General features: G+C 36.8%; 1 protein-coding gene across 3 annotated transcripts in view; it reads right to left on the bottom strand.

Moving 5' to 3' along the window:
* AKAP11 (A-kinase anchoring protein 11) overlaps positions 1-18,368 on the bottom strand; it is a 45,878-nt gene that overhangs the window by 14,448 nt on the left and 13,062 nt on the right. For all 3 annotated transcript variants that reach the window (XM_041128663.1, XM_030036368.2, XM_030036369.2), the window contains exons 3-8: positions 17,009-17,125; positions 13,373-13,420; positions 11,748-11,882; positions 10,480-10,744; positions 5,369-10,013; positions 2,850-3,005 (exon numbers count right to left, since the gene is read on the bottom strand). In XM_041128663.1, the coding sequence (XP_040984597.1) occupies positions 2,850-3,005; positions 5,369-10,013; positions 10,480-10,744; positions 11,748-11,882; positions 13,373-13,420; positions 17,009-17,125 (5,366 nt within the window). The remainder of the gene's footprint in view (positions 1-2,849; positions 3,006-5,368; positions 10,014-10,479; positions 10,745-11,747; positions 11,883-13,372; positions 13,421-17,008; positions 17,126-18,368) is intronic.

Below are 18,368 nucleotides of genomic sequence, written 5' to 3'. Positions count from 1 at the left end.
ATAAAGCTTCATGCAGCTCTTCAACATGAGCCAGCGGAATTACAAGAAAAGCTTTCAGCTTTTATATAGATATTGTATATATGGGAACTATAACTCAGATCATGAGCTTTGAGATTCTGCATTATGTACATACAGTCAAAGGCAAGAGGCTTCTGCTCTGAATTATAACCTAACCTGGATGCTCTGAATCATACCCTGGAAAAGCCTATGTCTATGCCCATACCTATAGATTAACAAACAGAGAAAGCTTAAGACTGTTTTATTTCTAAATTTAAGTCACTAACATTATGCACGCAAAGCAGAAGATGCAAGCAGTCCCCTGCATAACTAACTTTACCAAGTCCGCTAAAGAACTTCCATTCCTACTTCCATTCAAATGGAACTGCAGAGATCATGCTTTGATAATTCTTTCCAAGTTGTCTTGTTCCCTTGTTTACACATAGTTTAATCCTCTGTGAAGTACTGAAGTACAATTTATATATTGATCTGAGATGCAGAGGGCATGTACCGTTTCAACAGAGTTACTACAAAAAATGTCTTTTTTTTCCTGAAGTAAAGCAAAGCAAGGTAAATCAAACTGGACCACTATAGCTTGTATTGTTGTGTTGTTTTCCCTGTGTGTTCCAAACAAAATTTCAACTACCGTTAATGGAATCTCTAAGTTTATAAAGATATTATGAACATAATTTTTCTGAAGATAATTTCCAAAATGTCAGCTGAAGGAGTCTTAAGTACCAATGTCCATTGAATACTGCAAACAGGCTGGAAAAACAGCCTGGGGAAAGGGAGAGGTCCTCCCTCACCAAGAAAAACTGGATTAATGTTCAGTGTGCCACTTCATTATACTGTACCAGCACTACAAACAAATTGGTCTAATGATATCTAGTACCTCAAAGATGGTACAAGCAAGACTGCTGACAGCTTCTTAGACACAAGGAAGCCACTTGCACTAAGAAATAGCTGCCAGGAAAGCAATGCTACCTGACAGTACATTTAAATGTTTCATAACATGGTTTACATATAATCAGCACAATATTTTTTTAAACAGATGGCCCTAACTGTAAGACAAAAAACCAAAACAACAAACCCCCAAACTTTCAACTGTTGTAACTGCATAATGAATGCTCCCTCTATGACTGAATGGCATTTTCCTGTTTAATAAAACAGCTGATGTTAAAAAGAGGAAATAAAAGCAATAAATATTCATCATGGCCATGCAGTTTTTGATTTCCTTAGACGATGCTAACACCGTTCCACACTGTTATTACTGAATCTTGTTTTGTTACAGGTCTCCCCCCCCATATCTTTTTACTCTGGGCAACAACCCCAGATCCTGTCGCTTCCACCTGCTAAACCTCACCAACACAAACACATGTGCTGCTACCAATCCAGTTAGTTTTGTAAAACTAGCTGATCAATTTGCGTGTGCCAGTTTCCTCTGCCAACACCTTGCTATCCAAATTATGCCTCTCCTTCTTTGAGTAAAATGCTAATTTAGGTTATTCCTCCTCTAATTAGCCACAGATTTTCTTGCAAGTAATAGAAATTACCTTCTTTTCACTTAAATCTGTTTTGGGGATGATAAACAAACAAATACAACATGGGCACTACAGGTCCAGCAATTTTTTTACACTTTTTTTCCCAGCATCAATTAACCTATATTTTATTCACTATCTGTAACTGCCAATACGCTGAATATTCTTCCTTATACTCTGAATTTCATGATGTAAGTCTAACTCATTTTCAACAGATGATGTTTTATTGAAATAACTTTAAGGCAATGTATTCTCTTACAAAACTATTCAGTTGTATAAATAAATTATAGTAGTGGTTTGATTAAAATATTTAGTTAAGCAAAACATGACAAATATTGTAGACATTTAAAAATACTGTAGACATCAGTTTCACTCTGGTACCAAATAACCTATTTGTACACTAGATAAGGAAGCACATCTCCCATATTTTCTTTAATCTCAGTGATGCTGGAAGTACTAACTGAAAAGAAAAAAATTCTCCCCTACTTCTGCTGTTCTTCAACAGAAATGCTGAACTTACTACAGTAACATAAGTGGTATATCAATCATAAAAAACTAAGTTTACTCATTCCTCATATGCTCCTTATATAGGAGCTCAGGCCACAACTCTCAATATAATTTTCCCTGGCAACAGGCAGAGACATTGCAGATATTTAGAATTCCCATTCTAATCGTTGTTAGTTATCAGCCAGGGGAAGTGTAGCGAGAAGCTCTGTGGAAAAAGTTACTACTCTGAACAGGTAAGTTCCAATATTACACACCTGTAAGTTTGTTGGTTAGTAGTACATAAATATTCCACCAATATCAGTTAGAACAGCTTACAAATTCAAGTCCCAAAAAAGACAAAAATAGCTGTTAAACCTCCTCATGCAAATTAAGCTCATATTACTGCTTTTCAAGAATAGATGAATTTACATAAAACACCTTCTCAATGATTAAGTTTTAATATTTCAGAGCACAACTTATAAACAGTACTTTCAAGTTGTATTTTACACATGGTGGTTGTTCTTAAAACACCTGCATCTTTTGCTAATAACTTAAATTATATATGTACAGTTTTACTTGATGTGACTCCCTGACATCAATGACAATACATACTCCACATATTTTACAGAGTGTATAGTATGAACGTTCGTAGGCAACAACATTTTGTAAGAAAACACGTAATATTAGACCCATTTTTAATAAAAAAATCATTGCGTGTTAAAGACAAAATAATCTCTTCTCCCCCAACCCCCAGGAGAAAACCACTTAATGCCAAGTTATTTGATGTCAAGATAATCTGTTTAACTATACTAACATATTTATAGTTACCTGTCGCTGAGGTGAAGAAAACTGCTGCTCTCATCAGGATGTTCATCTTCAAAACTTAGATTGGACCAGCTCCCAGTGCTATCATCACCAATACTAAGACTCATCTGCTGGCTAACAATAGATTCAACAGAGTGAAATCCTTCTCTTCCAACAGAGCTAAACAAAAATTTAAGACAAAAACATCACTCCATCTCATGCCGATCTGTGTTAGTTTATTCACAGCAATTGAACACCATTTCAAACACATTAAATTCCAAGGAAAAAAAGGGGGACAATCCATTAATTTGTACCCTATTCTCAACACAAGAAATGGAGCAACCAAATGAATTTGCAATTTCAACAGGCTTAGGTCAGGGATTGCTATTTCGAATTCTTTCACTAGAAGACAAAGAGAGCAGCACAAATAATTCTCTCATTTGGAAGGTTATTTGCTATAAAGCATAGAAGGCATTGTAGCCTTACAGACTGTATATCAAGGTACACTTTTCAAGCAGAAGACTTACCATTTTTGAACTTGTTCACCATAGGATAGTTAGGCTATTTTCCCCTGCCTCCTTTCGGTACAACCAACTAGGTGGTCTGCTATTGTAGGCAAAGTGCTTAGGTACGTGCTGGTGTTTAAAATGTTAGGATTGCATTTTTTAAAAAGGTCTTTCTGTAGATAAAGATTTGTCCTCCTGCTTCAAGAAAGTACAGCAATGCTTGACTTCTACAGAAGTTTTCCCTCAGGAAATAAATTTAAATTTATCCAAAAAAACAATCAAGCAAGTATGCTCAATAAGAGATAGTCTTTAGAAGACAATTCCTAAGATCCATTTTGATAACTTTAAAGAAGTCTGAACTCCTTATAAAAAAAGTTACACTATGCAGTTATGAACTAACTTTCAGGGGCAAACCGTGATTATCTATCTACAGATGAAGTGGTAGAAAGTTCAAGAAAAATGATCATCCTACTACCACCATAGGAAGCACTATTTACAAATCCAACCTTACCCACGTGACTGATAACACTTTGCTCCAGTGAGCATGAATTTGTGCAGACAAATATGTAGCTTGAATTGGAACCAAACCCATCTGGGTAATACAAAGGTCATTTTTTCCCCATTTTTATTTAGTTATACCAGCACTAGCTGGAGTTCTTTTCACCACACAAAGCAGCTTCTCAAGAAACATGCATTACACAGCATACATTAGATGACAATGCAATAAACATTTATAGATTTTGTCATAGTAAAACCCTACTATCGCCTCCTTGTCACAGACATAATAATAAACAGTATCTCTTTGAACCCTACATTTTATTGCTGTTATATTCTAACTAGATTTTTTAAATAGTATTTTTAAGAAGTGATTCAGAAACAAAGTGTCATCTTTGATACTGTAAGTATAGAAAAACATCACCACATTACTACTTTTTTTTTGTCACACACTGACTCAAGGACTCAACCCTGTTGTGCACAGCCACAATATACATCTTATGAGCACTTTTATGCTGCTAGTATGTAAGTGTTTCATATCATACCTAGAAAGATTTAGTTCGGTCCCACTGTGGCTTTTAGCCACTGAATATATAAAAATCAATTTTATTATTCATCATGATGTCCCTCTAGAAACCAGGAAAAGAAATCCATAGATAGATAGCGTGAGGAATTCCCACACAAAAGAAGTAGGAAAATAAATATTACTATAAATTGGAAAAAACAACATGGTAAAGATTGCTCTTGGACCTGAAGAAGAGACGATCCCAAGTCACTCTGATCACGGCACAGTCTGTTTTAAGGAACGGCTGCTGTTTGCCGCAAAGCTACTGTGCCACATATTTCCTATTTATAGTCCTATTAAAGGAAACAGTATATTAGCCTTTGCTAAATACAGATGAATTTGAAAGTCAGTTCCTTGTCTATTGTATTACTATTTTATAAGCTAAAGTGTGTTTTAATAAGGATTTTTTTCTTGGAAGTAAGGGGTTGTGGGTTTTTTCCAACAATAAGGTCACTATTGCAAGACAGCTATAATCAAAATAAAGCCTTCATATGATAAAGCAATAGCTAGTTTGGCCAGTACCACATGTTGGTCCTACCAACAAAAGCAAAAATAAATTTCTTTTATTTTTTAGCACAGAAGAGAAAACACAGATAGGGAACAAACCTGGATTCTGTCACGGCTCACAGATCAACAAAACCTGTAAGGTCTACTATTCTCTACTGTAGGTAAAAATAACAGTATTTCAAGTTGAAATAGTAAGTTCCACTTATTAGTCACCTACTGGAACGTATGCGTGCTGATATACAGAGAAACCTTGGTTTCAAGCTCCCACAGGTGGAAAAAAGTAGGTTTTTTCTAGTTCTGAATCATTTAAGTATCACCAGAAGAATAAAAAGAAAACATTCAGAACATAAAGTGTAGATTTCTAAAACAAATAAATAAATAAATAAAAATGCCTTCTGAGCACATATTTGTATTAACAATCCTGCTCTTTCTGGTACAGAATGCAACAAGTAAGAGAAAATTAATATTACCTTATGTTAACTGCCTGACCAATATTAGTCATAGCTGATGTCATTATTTCAGTAGTAAGGCTTTCAGCAAAACTCACTCCATCTTGTCCAATACCACTGTCAGCTGTCAGACTTGTGTAACTCAGCTCTCCTGCTTTCTCTACAGCTGCAGTAGCCCCGTCGTCAGAAAACACTGTCTTCTGTTCTACATCAACGTGAATTTTAGGAATATCAAGCTGAAACACTCTTGATTTTTGACAGGCACCACCCAATCCAGAATGAAGAAAATGCCTCACTGGAACAGAGGATTCTTGCGCGGGTAGATGATGAGACGTACTTTCCGTACAGTACCGATGTTCCTTCATACTGCAGCATCTACAGACAGTTCCAGAAAAAGGAGACAGTTTCTCAGTATAGGAGAGCCTATCCCCGTTTTTTCTGTTTTCAGCCACATGGAGAACAGCCGACTCTAAACTCATTTCTAGAGTATCATCTGCTACTTTCCTAGCATATTGTTCTATAGCTCGAATTATGCCTTCACTGTAGCCATTTTCATTTAAACTGCCTGTACTATGATACAGTTTATGATCTGGTGAGAAAGGAAGAAATGTCCTAGAAAATCTTGTTTTAATAAGATCCCCTGTGACTTCATCAAATTCAGTCTTTTTATATAGACAGGAATCTGTTAGAGACTTTGGCAAACATGCTCCCGACATTTTTAATTTCTTCCTGACATCACAAGTGATACTGCGAGCAAGGGATTCTGAAAAATCCAACAACTCTGTACATTCTGTTCTCTGTGTGCCGATACTCCTTTCATACATTTGGTCTTCACAGGGATGAATGCCACTTCTCACTTGCTGTACTGCATCTTTATTCACTGCTTTGATCAGCTCCAGCTTACCATTTACCTGTGCACTTTGCCCAGGAAATGTCTTTCTGTTGTATTTCAGTTTGGTTTTTCTAGCAGCTTGCTGTAAGCCTGATTTGATAGACCTGTAAGCAAGTCTGCTAGCATACTGATCCATTAACAGTTCAGCATTACCACCTTCTCTTTTCAAAACTCGAATAATATGATCTGCGTATTCGTCAGTCACACTTTCACAGCTTGGGTATTTGGAAGTCAAACCTGTCATGCCTGAACCTTGTGGTAAAGCAAGTACAGATGAATCTCTCTCCCCGGGCCACTGGTCCTGCACTGGACCGCACCGTTCTTTTGAATTATAATCTTTATCGCCTTTTCTCAGATAAATGCAATCCACCTGACAGTTAACCCGTTTCAACCTCAACAGTTTACAATGCCTTGATTTCACTATTTTCTTGGCCTCATTGATGACTTTTCCTGCCATATCACCTGCATAATTCCATAAAGAATTGCACATCTCTTCTGGGATATTTATAAATGCAGTATATCCACCTCTTTTGTTTTGCATACCTAACTGAACCTGTCTTTCGTTCGTTTTACCATCTAAATGGGAAGCAGCCATTTCAGTCGCTATTGAAATTATACGGCTAGCTAAGCAATCTGCATACTGAATTGTTTTTTCTGAACGCTCCTCTTTCTCAACAGGCATTTCAGAATGATCTTCATCTTCACTACTTTCAACTTCTTCAGAAAGTGACCGCATGAGTTTCAGCATAAATTCCTCATTTTCCAAAGAGTCATGTTCAGTTTCAGACAAACCTGTAACAGATGGATTGTACGGTGTAGAAGGTGGTGTTGCAGGTGCAAATTCCTTTGCCAATTCTCCCTTGAGTTTCTTAGATAGTTTTCTTAGGTTTCTTTCAGAACTACCTTGACATGGTACTAAAGGAGTTGGTGGGGGTGTATCAGGCATTACACAGGTATTTCCATCTTTGAGACTTGATTTATCTTCCATCTGCAAAGCATCTTCACTGCCAAACATCACTGAAGAAAAGCTATTCGCATGCAGAAAACAATCAGCCTGCTTGTAAGTTAAAGGTCCTGATGATAGTTTCTCAGTATCGTGGGTTTTTGAGGGCTTGTTTAAGTATGTTATTGAGCAGCTTCCCATGTCAGTAAAGTCCTCTAGAACATGCCTACCAAAAGTCACAGTGGAACAAGGCGGTGGTGATTTTGAAGAAAACCTGTGTCCTTTTTGTTCCTGCCAACAATCTTTAGATTCTGAAAAACACTGAACAGAATGAGTTGGAGTAAAAAGAAATTTACATGGATTATTCAAAGGCATCTGTTGTTGTTCCACAATTACAGAAACATTACTTGGTTTCTCAGCCTCTTGCTTCTTTATCACACATTGTTCTTTTCTACTGGTATCTGCGTAAGTCTGTGGGCTCAAATTACATGCTAAATTCTCACTAGTGTTGCATAACACAGTTTTACTTTCATCCACTGATTGTTTTATGACATACTTGGCCAAGTGATCTGCAAACATATTCTTGGGGAAATCTTCACAAATGCTTTGCACATAAGGTTTTTTATCTATTATTTTTCTTGTTAAAAAATCTGTATACTCTTCTACTGCTTTTGTTACTCTAGATGAGGTTATGGCTTCATAAGCTTCATTTACTATCATATCTACCATAGTTCCAGAGAAAGTATTAATGCCTTTTGACCCACTTGTTAATTCTGAATTATTGTTCATTCCAGATCTGTTATTTGTTTGTTTGGCATCATTTTGGTTATGCAAGAGTGATGGCGTACTTTCAGTACCTTGACTGTGATCTGAAGTCAGGTATATATTTCTGAAAGCAACTTCCTCCTCTCTCTTTCTGCTTGTGAAAAATGTATGAGTAGAGTCTTTGTATACTTTCATATTGTCATCAGAATTCGGAGCATTGGATACTTTTGCTTCGTAAGCATCAGAGGAAACCTGATGCTGACAAAGAGCTCTTCCAGCTAAGGGCACAGGTACTGAACTCACAACACCAGAGGTGCAAAATAGAGCTTGCTGTACGGTATATTCCTTCTTGGAATCTTGGATTGGCTTCAGTGATACCCTATCATTAAAATCAGGAAAAACCGTAGAAGTCCGTGTTGACTCTAACATACTTTCTGCACTCACATATTTAATGTTGTCCATGGAAACACTAATGGCTGCTTGTGTTGTGAAGGTCACATCAACCTGCGATAGTTCAATAAAAGCTTCCTGAATGACAGATTCAGACAAATCTCTGGCATAGGATCTTACCACTTTGTCTTCATAATCAAATGATGAAGGCTGTGCAGCTATAGGTGTCGATGGATATGAAAACTGGCATACTTCCATGATTCCTTCAAACACAAGTTCTTCAGCAAGGTCTGCCGCAAACCGTGCGACAGTGTTGGTAAATATTTGTTTCTTTACCTGCCGCAGTTCCTTCAAAGCACCAGTTATAGCTTCACTCACCAAAAAGTTCGCTATCCCATTAATGGCACGCTCCTTCAGGGAGATCGCTCTACGTCTTCCAATCTCATAAAAAGCCATTTGAAAGACCGAAGAAGTCAACCTAGCAGCCAAATGACAAAGTGCATTGGTGCATGAAGAAACACCTTTTTGCAGGTCTTTAAATGCACTGCCAAAACTTTTTTCAACTAATTCAGTTGCAAATTTTTGAATGCTATCTCTAATCATTAATGACTTATGTTTAGATTTTGCTTGTTTATCTGGCTCCTTACTAGTTTTCATTTTGAGATCTGCAGCTTGACTTTTTTTCTCTTTCAAAGCAATCCCTTTGTGTTTTGAATCATCTCCTAAACATACTTGTTCTGATGAGGACTCAGAATGAAAAACAGAACCCAGTATTTCAAATGAAACACTATCAGCATATGCTGAATAACTACTATAAACCGCATCATGGTGATTTTGACCTGTCGCATCTCCACCAAGACTAATTCGACATAAACATTCAGAAGAACCACAGCTCCCTAGTGGACTGAAAGCCGATGATCTAATAGGGCTGAACAAGCCTCCATTCTCTTCCCCTGATGTTTTAACTGGGCGAGGAGAATCCGGGACATCAAAGACGCTGCTATATGGTGATTCTGGTTTACGAGGAGTTGGTTTCTTTACATTGGCTGGGAGAGTGGGACGATCAAACTTGAATTTCTGAGGATTCATTGTAATGCTTGCAGAAGACATTTTTTCATGTGCAGTCCTCCTTTTCTGGGAGGGATTCCCTAGGATGGGATCCCTAATAACTTTACAAGAGTTTTCCAAGGCTTGTTCCAGCTCATCGAACTGATCAAAACTATCAAAAAACTCACTCACTTCTGAGTCTGAATCCTCTATACCATCTTTCACTACCGGAATTTTTGGCAGCTGAAGTTTTGCCTTCAAGCTTTTTTGATACCCTTCTTCATCTAAGAAGATGATGGGGCTTGGGCTGGAGCAATCTGACTCAGAGGATTCAGCTGGAGAGGAAGAAAACAATGTTTTACATAAAAAATTAACACCTTGATCAGAAGGATTATATGGCTTATAGAAACTCCTTTGTATCCAAGGATCAGAAATTGAGGTTGTAACCGAATTTTTTACTGAGGACAGTTCCTTAAGTCCCAAAATATCAATCAAAGTAGAAGATCTGGCAGATGACTTTCGACGTGCAGAACCCACAAGGATCTTTGAATCGACAGCTTCTAAACATTGAGCAGGGATGGTCTGTGAAGCAGCATCTCGATGGTTTCGAGAAGTAAAGCTGCATGCACCTGGAAAGAAAAAAAAAAAAAGAAAAAAGAAGATTGCTTCAAAACCAAGAATTCCCACAGAACTACAAAAAACTGAGGACAGATTTTGATGGCAACTGCTGGGCTTTGTTACTGTTGCAAAATGCTAGCTGATCTTTCATGATTAAAGCAATCTTTCATTTTTTTCAAATCCTATTATACTAATCTAATCACTGACAAACTCATGTATTTTTAAAGCACACGAAGTAGAACAAGATTCTATTTGATCTGCATCCGACACCAAGATTAGAACCTTTGGTTTATGAGTTGATAAACTGTTGTGAAAAGAAGAGCAAAAAAATTAAATTTTCAATTGCATAATACCCCTTTACAAAGCATGATTAATGTAAAAAAATCACTATTTATTTACATTTACTTTCTCATTAAATCCTGACAGCCTAAATTTCAAGTAACAATTTCTACAAGTCAACAGCATGCAAGAACTTACCAGCACTTTGTGTCTTTGAAGGTTCATCTTCATCTAAGTGTTCAAAAGCAGTGACAAAATCATCCTCAATTGAAGAAACTGACTGATTAGTGTCATCATCTTCTCCATGGGATGTCTCTGTTTGATGTTTTTGCGATGGGTTTATTTCCACTGCATATCTTATGCCTGTGGTATACTTGCTCAGCAAGGTAAATATATAATCAACTTTGATCCTTGGGAATGAAGGAGACAGTCTCATCACACAAAACACTTCAGGCAGTTGATTCTTGAAAAAGAGAGCAACAAGAAAACAAACACAACAATCTTAGAATGACTTCAACTGTCAGGAGTAGCAAGGGATTCCTTCAATGCATTTTTACGAAGAGTAAACAATTTACAAATCTTTTAAAGATATGAAAATGAATGGAACAGTTTCTGTAGAGTGATAGTTAAAATCACTTACTCATTTTCATAACTTCTGCATTCTGAATAAATCATTGAAATAAAACAAAGAAAAGGTTGTGTAATACAACCCTGATAATATGTAGTCAAGAATCTATTAAAGAATGCATGTTAAAAATCTGTAGAGGAAGACAGTATTTCAAAGCATGTTTATGCTGAATACTACTCCAATTTATATGATATTTATTTCTTCAAGGTATTTTTTACCTTACATGCCACATAATTAAATTTAACATGTATGATTAATCAATATGGCTTTAAGTAGTTTGCTTTAACAACATTTATAATTTGAAATAATATAATTAAGATAATAATAATATTGGAAATAATACTGAAATAAAAATAATTAAAATTATATAATTAACAGCATTTATAATTGTAAATATTTTTTTAGTAAGAAAAGAGCCCACTGAGTTTTACGAACGCCTGACATTCTCATAATTTTTGGCACCTCTGTTTCAAGAAGAAAAGTCTGCTGAGGATGAAAGCAATATCTGAGAAGAGCACAGACAGGTAACTTGGCAAGTTTCATCTTTCCAAACTGGCAGTGAAAGGCACTATAGCCTAGCAGAAGCATGGGATCAGCACCATAATTAAATATTTGTTAAATATATTGTGTTAATAATACAGCACTTGAAAGCACCAAGTTTGAGATTTTCTAAGATTTATTTTAAAGAAACTGCAGAAATACAACAACATTAATACTCCTGTGGCTAAGATGGCCCAAAACCAAAAGCAAGACAAGGTGTGATATGACTAAACTCTTTATGAGGCCGAATATAATGCTTCTGTAATTAAGACATGCAAGAAGACACAAAATTTTTTACCTGATGTTTCATGACGTAAGGTTTTGCCAAGGTTTTCTTCACATCTTTTAGAAATATAACCTCGTTTTCTTTTAGTTTGCACAACTGGAGCGATTTCAGAACATCTGGAAGCTCTACAGAAACAGCTGCCAACTCCTGATTTAAATATACAAACACATTGAGAATATAAAGTGAAAAAAAATAACAAGTAAACGTTAATGGTTTTGATCTCATATCCCCTCTAAATAGTAACAGCTGCTAATTTTGGTAAAGCTGCTCTTTTCTCCCCTATTTCTTGCCCCATCCCCCACTTACTCTCTAACTGTGGTGTAAAGCTCATGTAAACAAGCTTTAATTCAGTCCGCACTCATCTCCAGCTCACTCTTCTACCAAAAGAAATTCCACTGTTTCTCAGGGGCCAAGAGAGTCTTAAAAGTCACAGAGGAGAACCTTGTAAGCACTGAAAAGCAGCTGCACATCCTACAAGGTACGCAACTACAAAGAGAACACTGAACTCAGCTAATAATGGTTCTCAGTGGATCTCTACATGCTCTTAGTGTGCTTTATTGCAATGGTGTTTTAGCCCCCTATTACAAAAACAGGGACAAGGCACTTCTTTAAGCATGATCTTGGATAACTTTTAGATTTAACTAATACAGAAAAGGCCTATGAAAGATCTATGGGGTTTTTTTTAAATAGTCTAAAGACTACTGATCCAAAGCAAGTCTCCATAAACCTATTCAGCCCAATTTTCTCTAAATTCCACCTGACTCTAGACCACCAAATAGTTCTTACTCATACTTGAAAGCATGTCTAGCACTATTATCATTTAATTAATTAGCAACATTGATACAACTCTGAATACAAATGGATTCAGAGTTTCTGTTTTTCATTTTTAAACATCAGCAAACTATTACAGCAATCTCTGTCTACTAAGATCTAGACAAAGTAGAAGTGTGGAATTGCACTGTAAACATGTATGTTATGGATTATACTCGTGTAAATTGCGCAGGAAGATTAAACCCTTAACTTCTTAAAATGGCACAGCACAACCACACTAGTTTGTTACACTTCCTCTTTTAAAACAGTATTTCCTCATCCAACTCTCCAGAATAATATCTTAAGGCATAACCCTAATACCGACTCCTGGTCCCTCACCAGCAATTCACAGCTAGCAGTCAATTCAGTGAAGTTTTAGCTTTGCAGATGACAATTTTACCATATTAATAAGCACAACTCTGCTAAGGAGAAGGTTACAAACGAAAATACTGATACACAAAGGTTTTTAACAACAACAAAAATCCCCACCCCAAAGCCACAACCAACCAAATCCCTCCCCGCCTCCAAACACCCTCCACACAAAACAAATGCCCCCCCCACTTTAAGTAAGCTGTTCCAGATCATTCTAATACAAAGGCTGACCCAGGTAGTATTTTAAATACATATAAAACACTGATGATCATATTAAAATATTTATTCTCTACCTTTCAACAATATTTAAAACTTAGGTTTTTAAATGCTCAGGATACATGTATTTCATTTCTCAAATACCAAAATTCCTCCATCTAAAAAACTAGGTACTACTTAGAAGAAATCACCAGTGCTGAAGAACATTATTTTCCAATATAGATAGATACATACTGTACCTGCAAATGAGCAGTACCCATCTCTTCAGCAAAACCTATAAATGTAATCTGTAAAATAAATGCATGAATATATTGAAGTACAGAAAAGAACTTTTTCATTTTCTGCAGATATTAATGAGTTAAAAATTCAGCAGGCTTTACCATAAAGCTTCATTCTACTGCCACGAAAACCATACCTTAGGGTAGCATAGCAAAGAATAGTAACGCTATACTATTTGACTTGTGAAAGGTCAAATCAGACTCAAGAGCATATGCAACATTTAAAACCCACTACACAGAAATTTTTCTAGTGGCCTATTGGCTGGTATACACTGAGCAACACACACAAGCCTCATTACATCTGTTAAAATAAACATGATTTTGCAAAGATCAGTGCTCATCTGTCCTTGCTTCAGGCTGGACACATATAAAACAGTTCCAGTCTGAAATCTGTCCCTGCTAACAAACTGGGAAGCATTTGGATATACTGAAAAGAGCATAATGCCAGCACATTATACAATTTACCATGTAAATTGATTTAGCCTAAGGCCAAAACACAACAGATTACTTCAGCCACATGTTTGCATGCAATATCCAAGCAGACAAACCCCTAAAGTAAAAGAATTAAAATATTCAACCTCAAAAACAAAGGTCTTGCCAGGCTCAGGAACCTGGAATATGTCAGAAATGTCAGCTTTACCTAAAGTTTTTGTGCTTGTGGACAGGGGAGATATTTTATCACATATTGCCCCTCTCTTCTGTCTCCACGTGCCTTGTATCATTCAACACGAACAGACCAAAGAGAGTCAGTATTCTGTCTTGCCTTCATTCTTCAGTGTCAGATCATGACTTATTTTACAACCACTACTCAAACTTTGTTTCAGATTTCCTCAGTTCTCATTTAGTATTTCCCTAATGACAAATCAATAGGGTATCTGCATGCTCCAAAAAAACCCCAAGGCTACAGCTCATACTAATCTCAAGCCACAGCTCATGCTAAATTCCAGCAGCTACTCCCTCTTACTCTAAGGTAGTCAGTTGGTTCTCAAGCTTAAAACCAGCAAAGAACATCACTATGTTTATAATCATTTATTATTAACTGGTTCAGCTACTTGCTTGTGTATACACAGAATGTCTGAAATGGACAGAACTAGAAAAAAAAAATGGCTAAAGAACAATTCTGTTTTGAACTGTACTTGAGTTTTGAGTATGTTATTTCAAAGTGTGACCAAAAAAGACCCCAAACTTTCTTTTAAACTGAAATCATACTAAAATATGAAAAATTCCGACTTGTTTATTTCAGAGGGCCTCATGCTGGGAAGCTACTGTGCCCCCAGAAAAGATCTTCCCGTTTACATCCACTTATCCTTATTTCAGTTATGACAACATCATAAATGAAACAATGCTTCACAGTAGCATTACAAATAGCTCCAGACAAATTACAGGTCTCCAGCACTGTATTCACTGTGTTAACTATGAAACGATCCTGTTTGAGCAACGTACCCTTCAACTCCTACATCTTTTCTTCAACTCCTAAATCTTTTATCTGCACAATATCTGCAAGACACCCTTCAACTTCTACATCTTTTTATCTGTACAGTACCTACAATATGAACTGAATTCCTCCACAGAAGAGGCGAAATAGCAAACAATTTAAAGGACTTAAAAAAAACCCTAGTTCTCTGCAGAACATTTTGGGAGGCTTTAGGGTTTGTTGCTGTTGGGGTTTTTTTGGTAGTTTGGGTTTGGTTTTTTTATGGGTGTTTGCTCTTTTGTCTTCTTACATGCCCCTTCCTCTTCCTCAAGATAATCATTCCAATCCTTTCCTCCTCCCACGGGATAACTCATTGTACAAGATACGGCAGTGTGCAGGAGTCATAGCTTCACACAAATGAAGGCCAACCAGTCCGTATGTACACTGACGGGCCAGCACACTGCTGTCAAAGAGACCACACCACTGCCAAGTCTGCCTACTTTTGCATTAGTGACCACACTGATTTGGATTTCTTTACTGTGCCCAAACTCCAGTTTTCACAGAAAAATAATCACCTTTTAATACCTCGAACATGTCTGAAGTTAGTACACCAGTTCATAAGCTGTTGGGGAGTAGGCCAGGGAGATAGGAAGGCCAACAGTCAGTAACACAAGTCTTTTCTTTGAACTAAAAATAGTGTATGAGACACTGTATTTGAAGGTTATCATAACCCATGGGTACAGAGGAAACGAACTAAAATGGTACAGGAAAACCTAAATTCTGGTTTTCGTAAGTCTGAGTAATTATCTATGCAGTCCTAATAATGTTCTTTTAACATTATTCTGCATATAGGTGTCTTTCCCCATATTTTTGTAAGAAAAAAAATACCTGTTCTGTGGCAGGATATTGACCCTCTTACATTTCAACCACAGGGCTCTTAATTGCTAGAACTAATAAGGTACCTAAATATAGTCAGCTATTTTTCTCCACAGGGACCATTATTACAGGCATATAAAACACATTGCCAGCTATTTGTCAGGTATTTGCTACAAGACAAAAAGAAAGGAGCGGGGCGGGGGGGGAGGACACAACGTTTGAGGGGTTTGTAGATTCTAGAGTATGGTCTGTCTGAACAGACACAGACAAGGGTTTGCCCACTCCTCCACTGCTTAGCTCTTCTTCCTTACCTCTAATCTGTCACAGCTCTTCATCTTTCACAAATTCAGCTTCTTGTCTGCTCCCCAAACGTTTCATACGGTCACAACCTCACCATCCAGCCAGTCCCAAAAACCCTGGTGTTGTGTTATCCAGGCAATCCTAATTCATCTCTGCTGGTCACACAATCTGCCTCTTCCCTTCTTCCTGCTACTCCTTACCCAATTCATCAGTCTTCCCTAACCACTTCCCAAGTATTTTTTGCTTCATTTTTCCTTATCTCAGCTCCTCTGCCTGGCCAGTTCAGGTCATCCTTTCCTCCTCTAAGCTCCCTGTCAAGCCTGCCAACTACTACTTAGCAGTCTTCTAAGACACTTAATACGAGATACATAGTACACATCGTTTCTTACTTTTTCCTCTTCCCTTTAGAGAAGCTGCTGTTAGTCTTGTAACTCAAATAGCTCTAGTCATTCCTCCTCACAGCTTGAGATTTACCTAGACAGTCCTGCATTCTGTCCAGGCCTACTTCTTTTATCTCCAGACCTTGTCCAGCTTTTGGCCCCTCTGTATTAATGTAAAAGAAGCCTAGATCTGCAATATTAAGGCTTCACCTTTTAGTGCTGAGCACAGGGCAAACAAGAGTAATCACTTTAACTTTTATCTTCAGACCTGGATCAGAATGTTCTGCTACTTTGTTAGGATACCATCCATACAACCTCCATCACAGGAGAGCTCACAAATGCAGTACACCCAGTTATACAATTCTTACAAAATCATCTATCTACATATTTTGTTTTTTTAGTTTCACAAATCCTACAAAGCAGAGAAATGTCATCTTGAAATGTCACAGGTCTTTTCAAGATTACAGCGACTGAATTCAAGAATGACAATAGAGGGTACAGATTTTACGGCCAGTAACTTGCAGCATTGTTCATATTTACTATTCCGCAACTTTGCATACTGCTTCAAGCTAAATCATTTTCTCTCATAGCCACAAAATATACATAAATGATCAGGTTATGCCAAACCTCAATAAAATTATCTTGTTCTTCCTGATTTAGACATCCCTCTGCTGATACATTGCATAACTCTTTTCTGCTGTGTAGCAGTGACTTCATAGAGTGCAGTACACCTTCACCAAAACTCTGAAAAACAATGAAAAAAATATAAGAAAAAAAATGCATTTTCAGTTTTGGATACAGGGTCCGTCCATCAATCCCCTGCCCCCCAATAGGTTTCCCTGCTCTAAGTACTATTTCAAATTACTTTGTATATAAATCACCAAGTTTGAAGTTTAAATTTAGCTCAGGACATGGAACTGAAACAGTTAAGTTGTTCTCTTCAAGCAATACTTTTGTTACAAAAGAAGTTGACCATTCTGTATTAAAAAAAAGAAGAGATGAGAACATGCAGACTTGGAAAAAAGAAACAGATGAATCCAAGAAGAAATCCAAGCCCCATCTATTCCTTCTATCAAAGCCTGTATATGGAACTTTTCCATCAGCTTTTCCTTAGAAAGGATAAAAAGCAAATTTAGCCAAGAAAAGTAAAGGAGGTGGCTTCAAAAGTCAGAGGGGAAGAAAAATAAACAAAACCAAAAAAACCTGAGAAAATCCACACACATCTTCCTTTCCCATTCCTTGAATAATATGAAACAACTGTAACTTAATCCCATGTAAATACTTCTTGCAACACTTCTTATATTTACACTTATGGTGACATGCAAGCACCCACAGATGGCTAAAAAAGGCTTAAGCATCTAAAACTTTCTCCCAGTGTAACAAAGTGCAGCAGAACAAAAGAATTATCATCTCTGGTATCTGAAGGCAAATAAAACAAGATGACAGAACAACAACAGAAACTGGTTCATTCAGCTTGTAAAAAAAACCAGCATCCTCTCACTTGTTTTAGAAAGTTAGCAACCTTTTTTTTTATTATTTTAAACCTGTCATCTTCTCTAGCAAGTAGTTAAGAAGACAAATAAGATCACAATATGGTTATAAATTGTTAATCCAGTTATTTACTCTCTCTACGTGATTGCCCTGCTAAAAATTAAGTGAGAAATCAGTTTGTCCAACTTATGACAAGTTATTTCAAATTTGCATAGCTTCTTAAACAATAGTAGAAGTAAGTGCTAGATAGCCAAATTTAGTCAGAGAATGTTTTGCATTTCTGATACTCCCACAGCAAGAACAATCCCTTTATGGTAAAAAGTGAACTTACATATTACAGTTAAACCTCAAGAAAGATTTATGGGCTTTTTGCTGGAGAAAAAATGGTATCAAGTACTACTACATGGGAAGCCAAATTATTATAGCATGGCCAGTGTCACCATGCTTGTGCTCACGGCAATAGAAAATTAGGAAAGCATTTCTAGAATGAAGAGAC

This window comes from Aquila chrysaetos, chromosome 14, assembly GCF_900496995.4.
Source record: "Aquila chrysaetos chrysaetos chromosome 14, bAquChr1.4, whole genome shotgun sequence".
Taxonomy (NCBI): Eukaryota; Metazoa; Chordata; class Aves; order Accipitriformes; family Accipitridae; genus Aquila; species Aquila chrysaetos.
The sequence above is the reverse complement of the archived record's forward strand: the minus strand, read 5'-3'. Positions and strand labels throughout refer to the sequence as shown.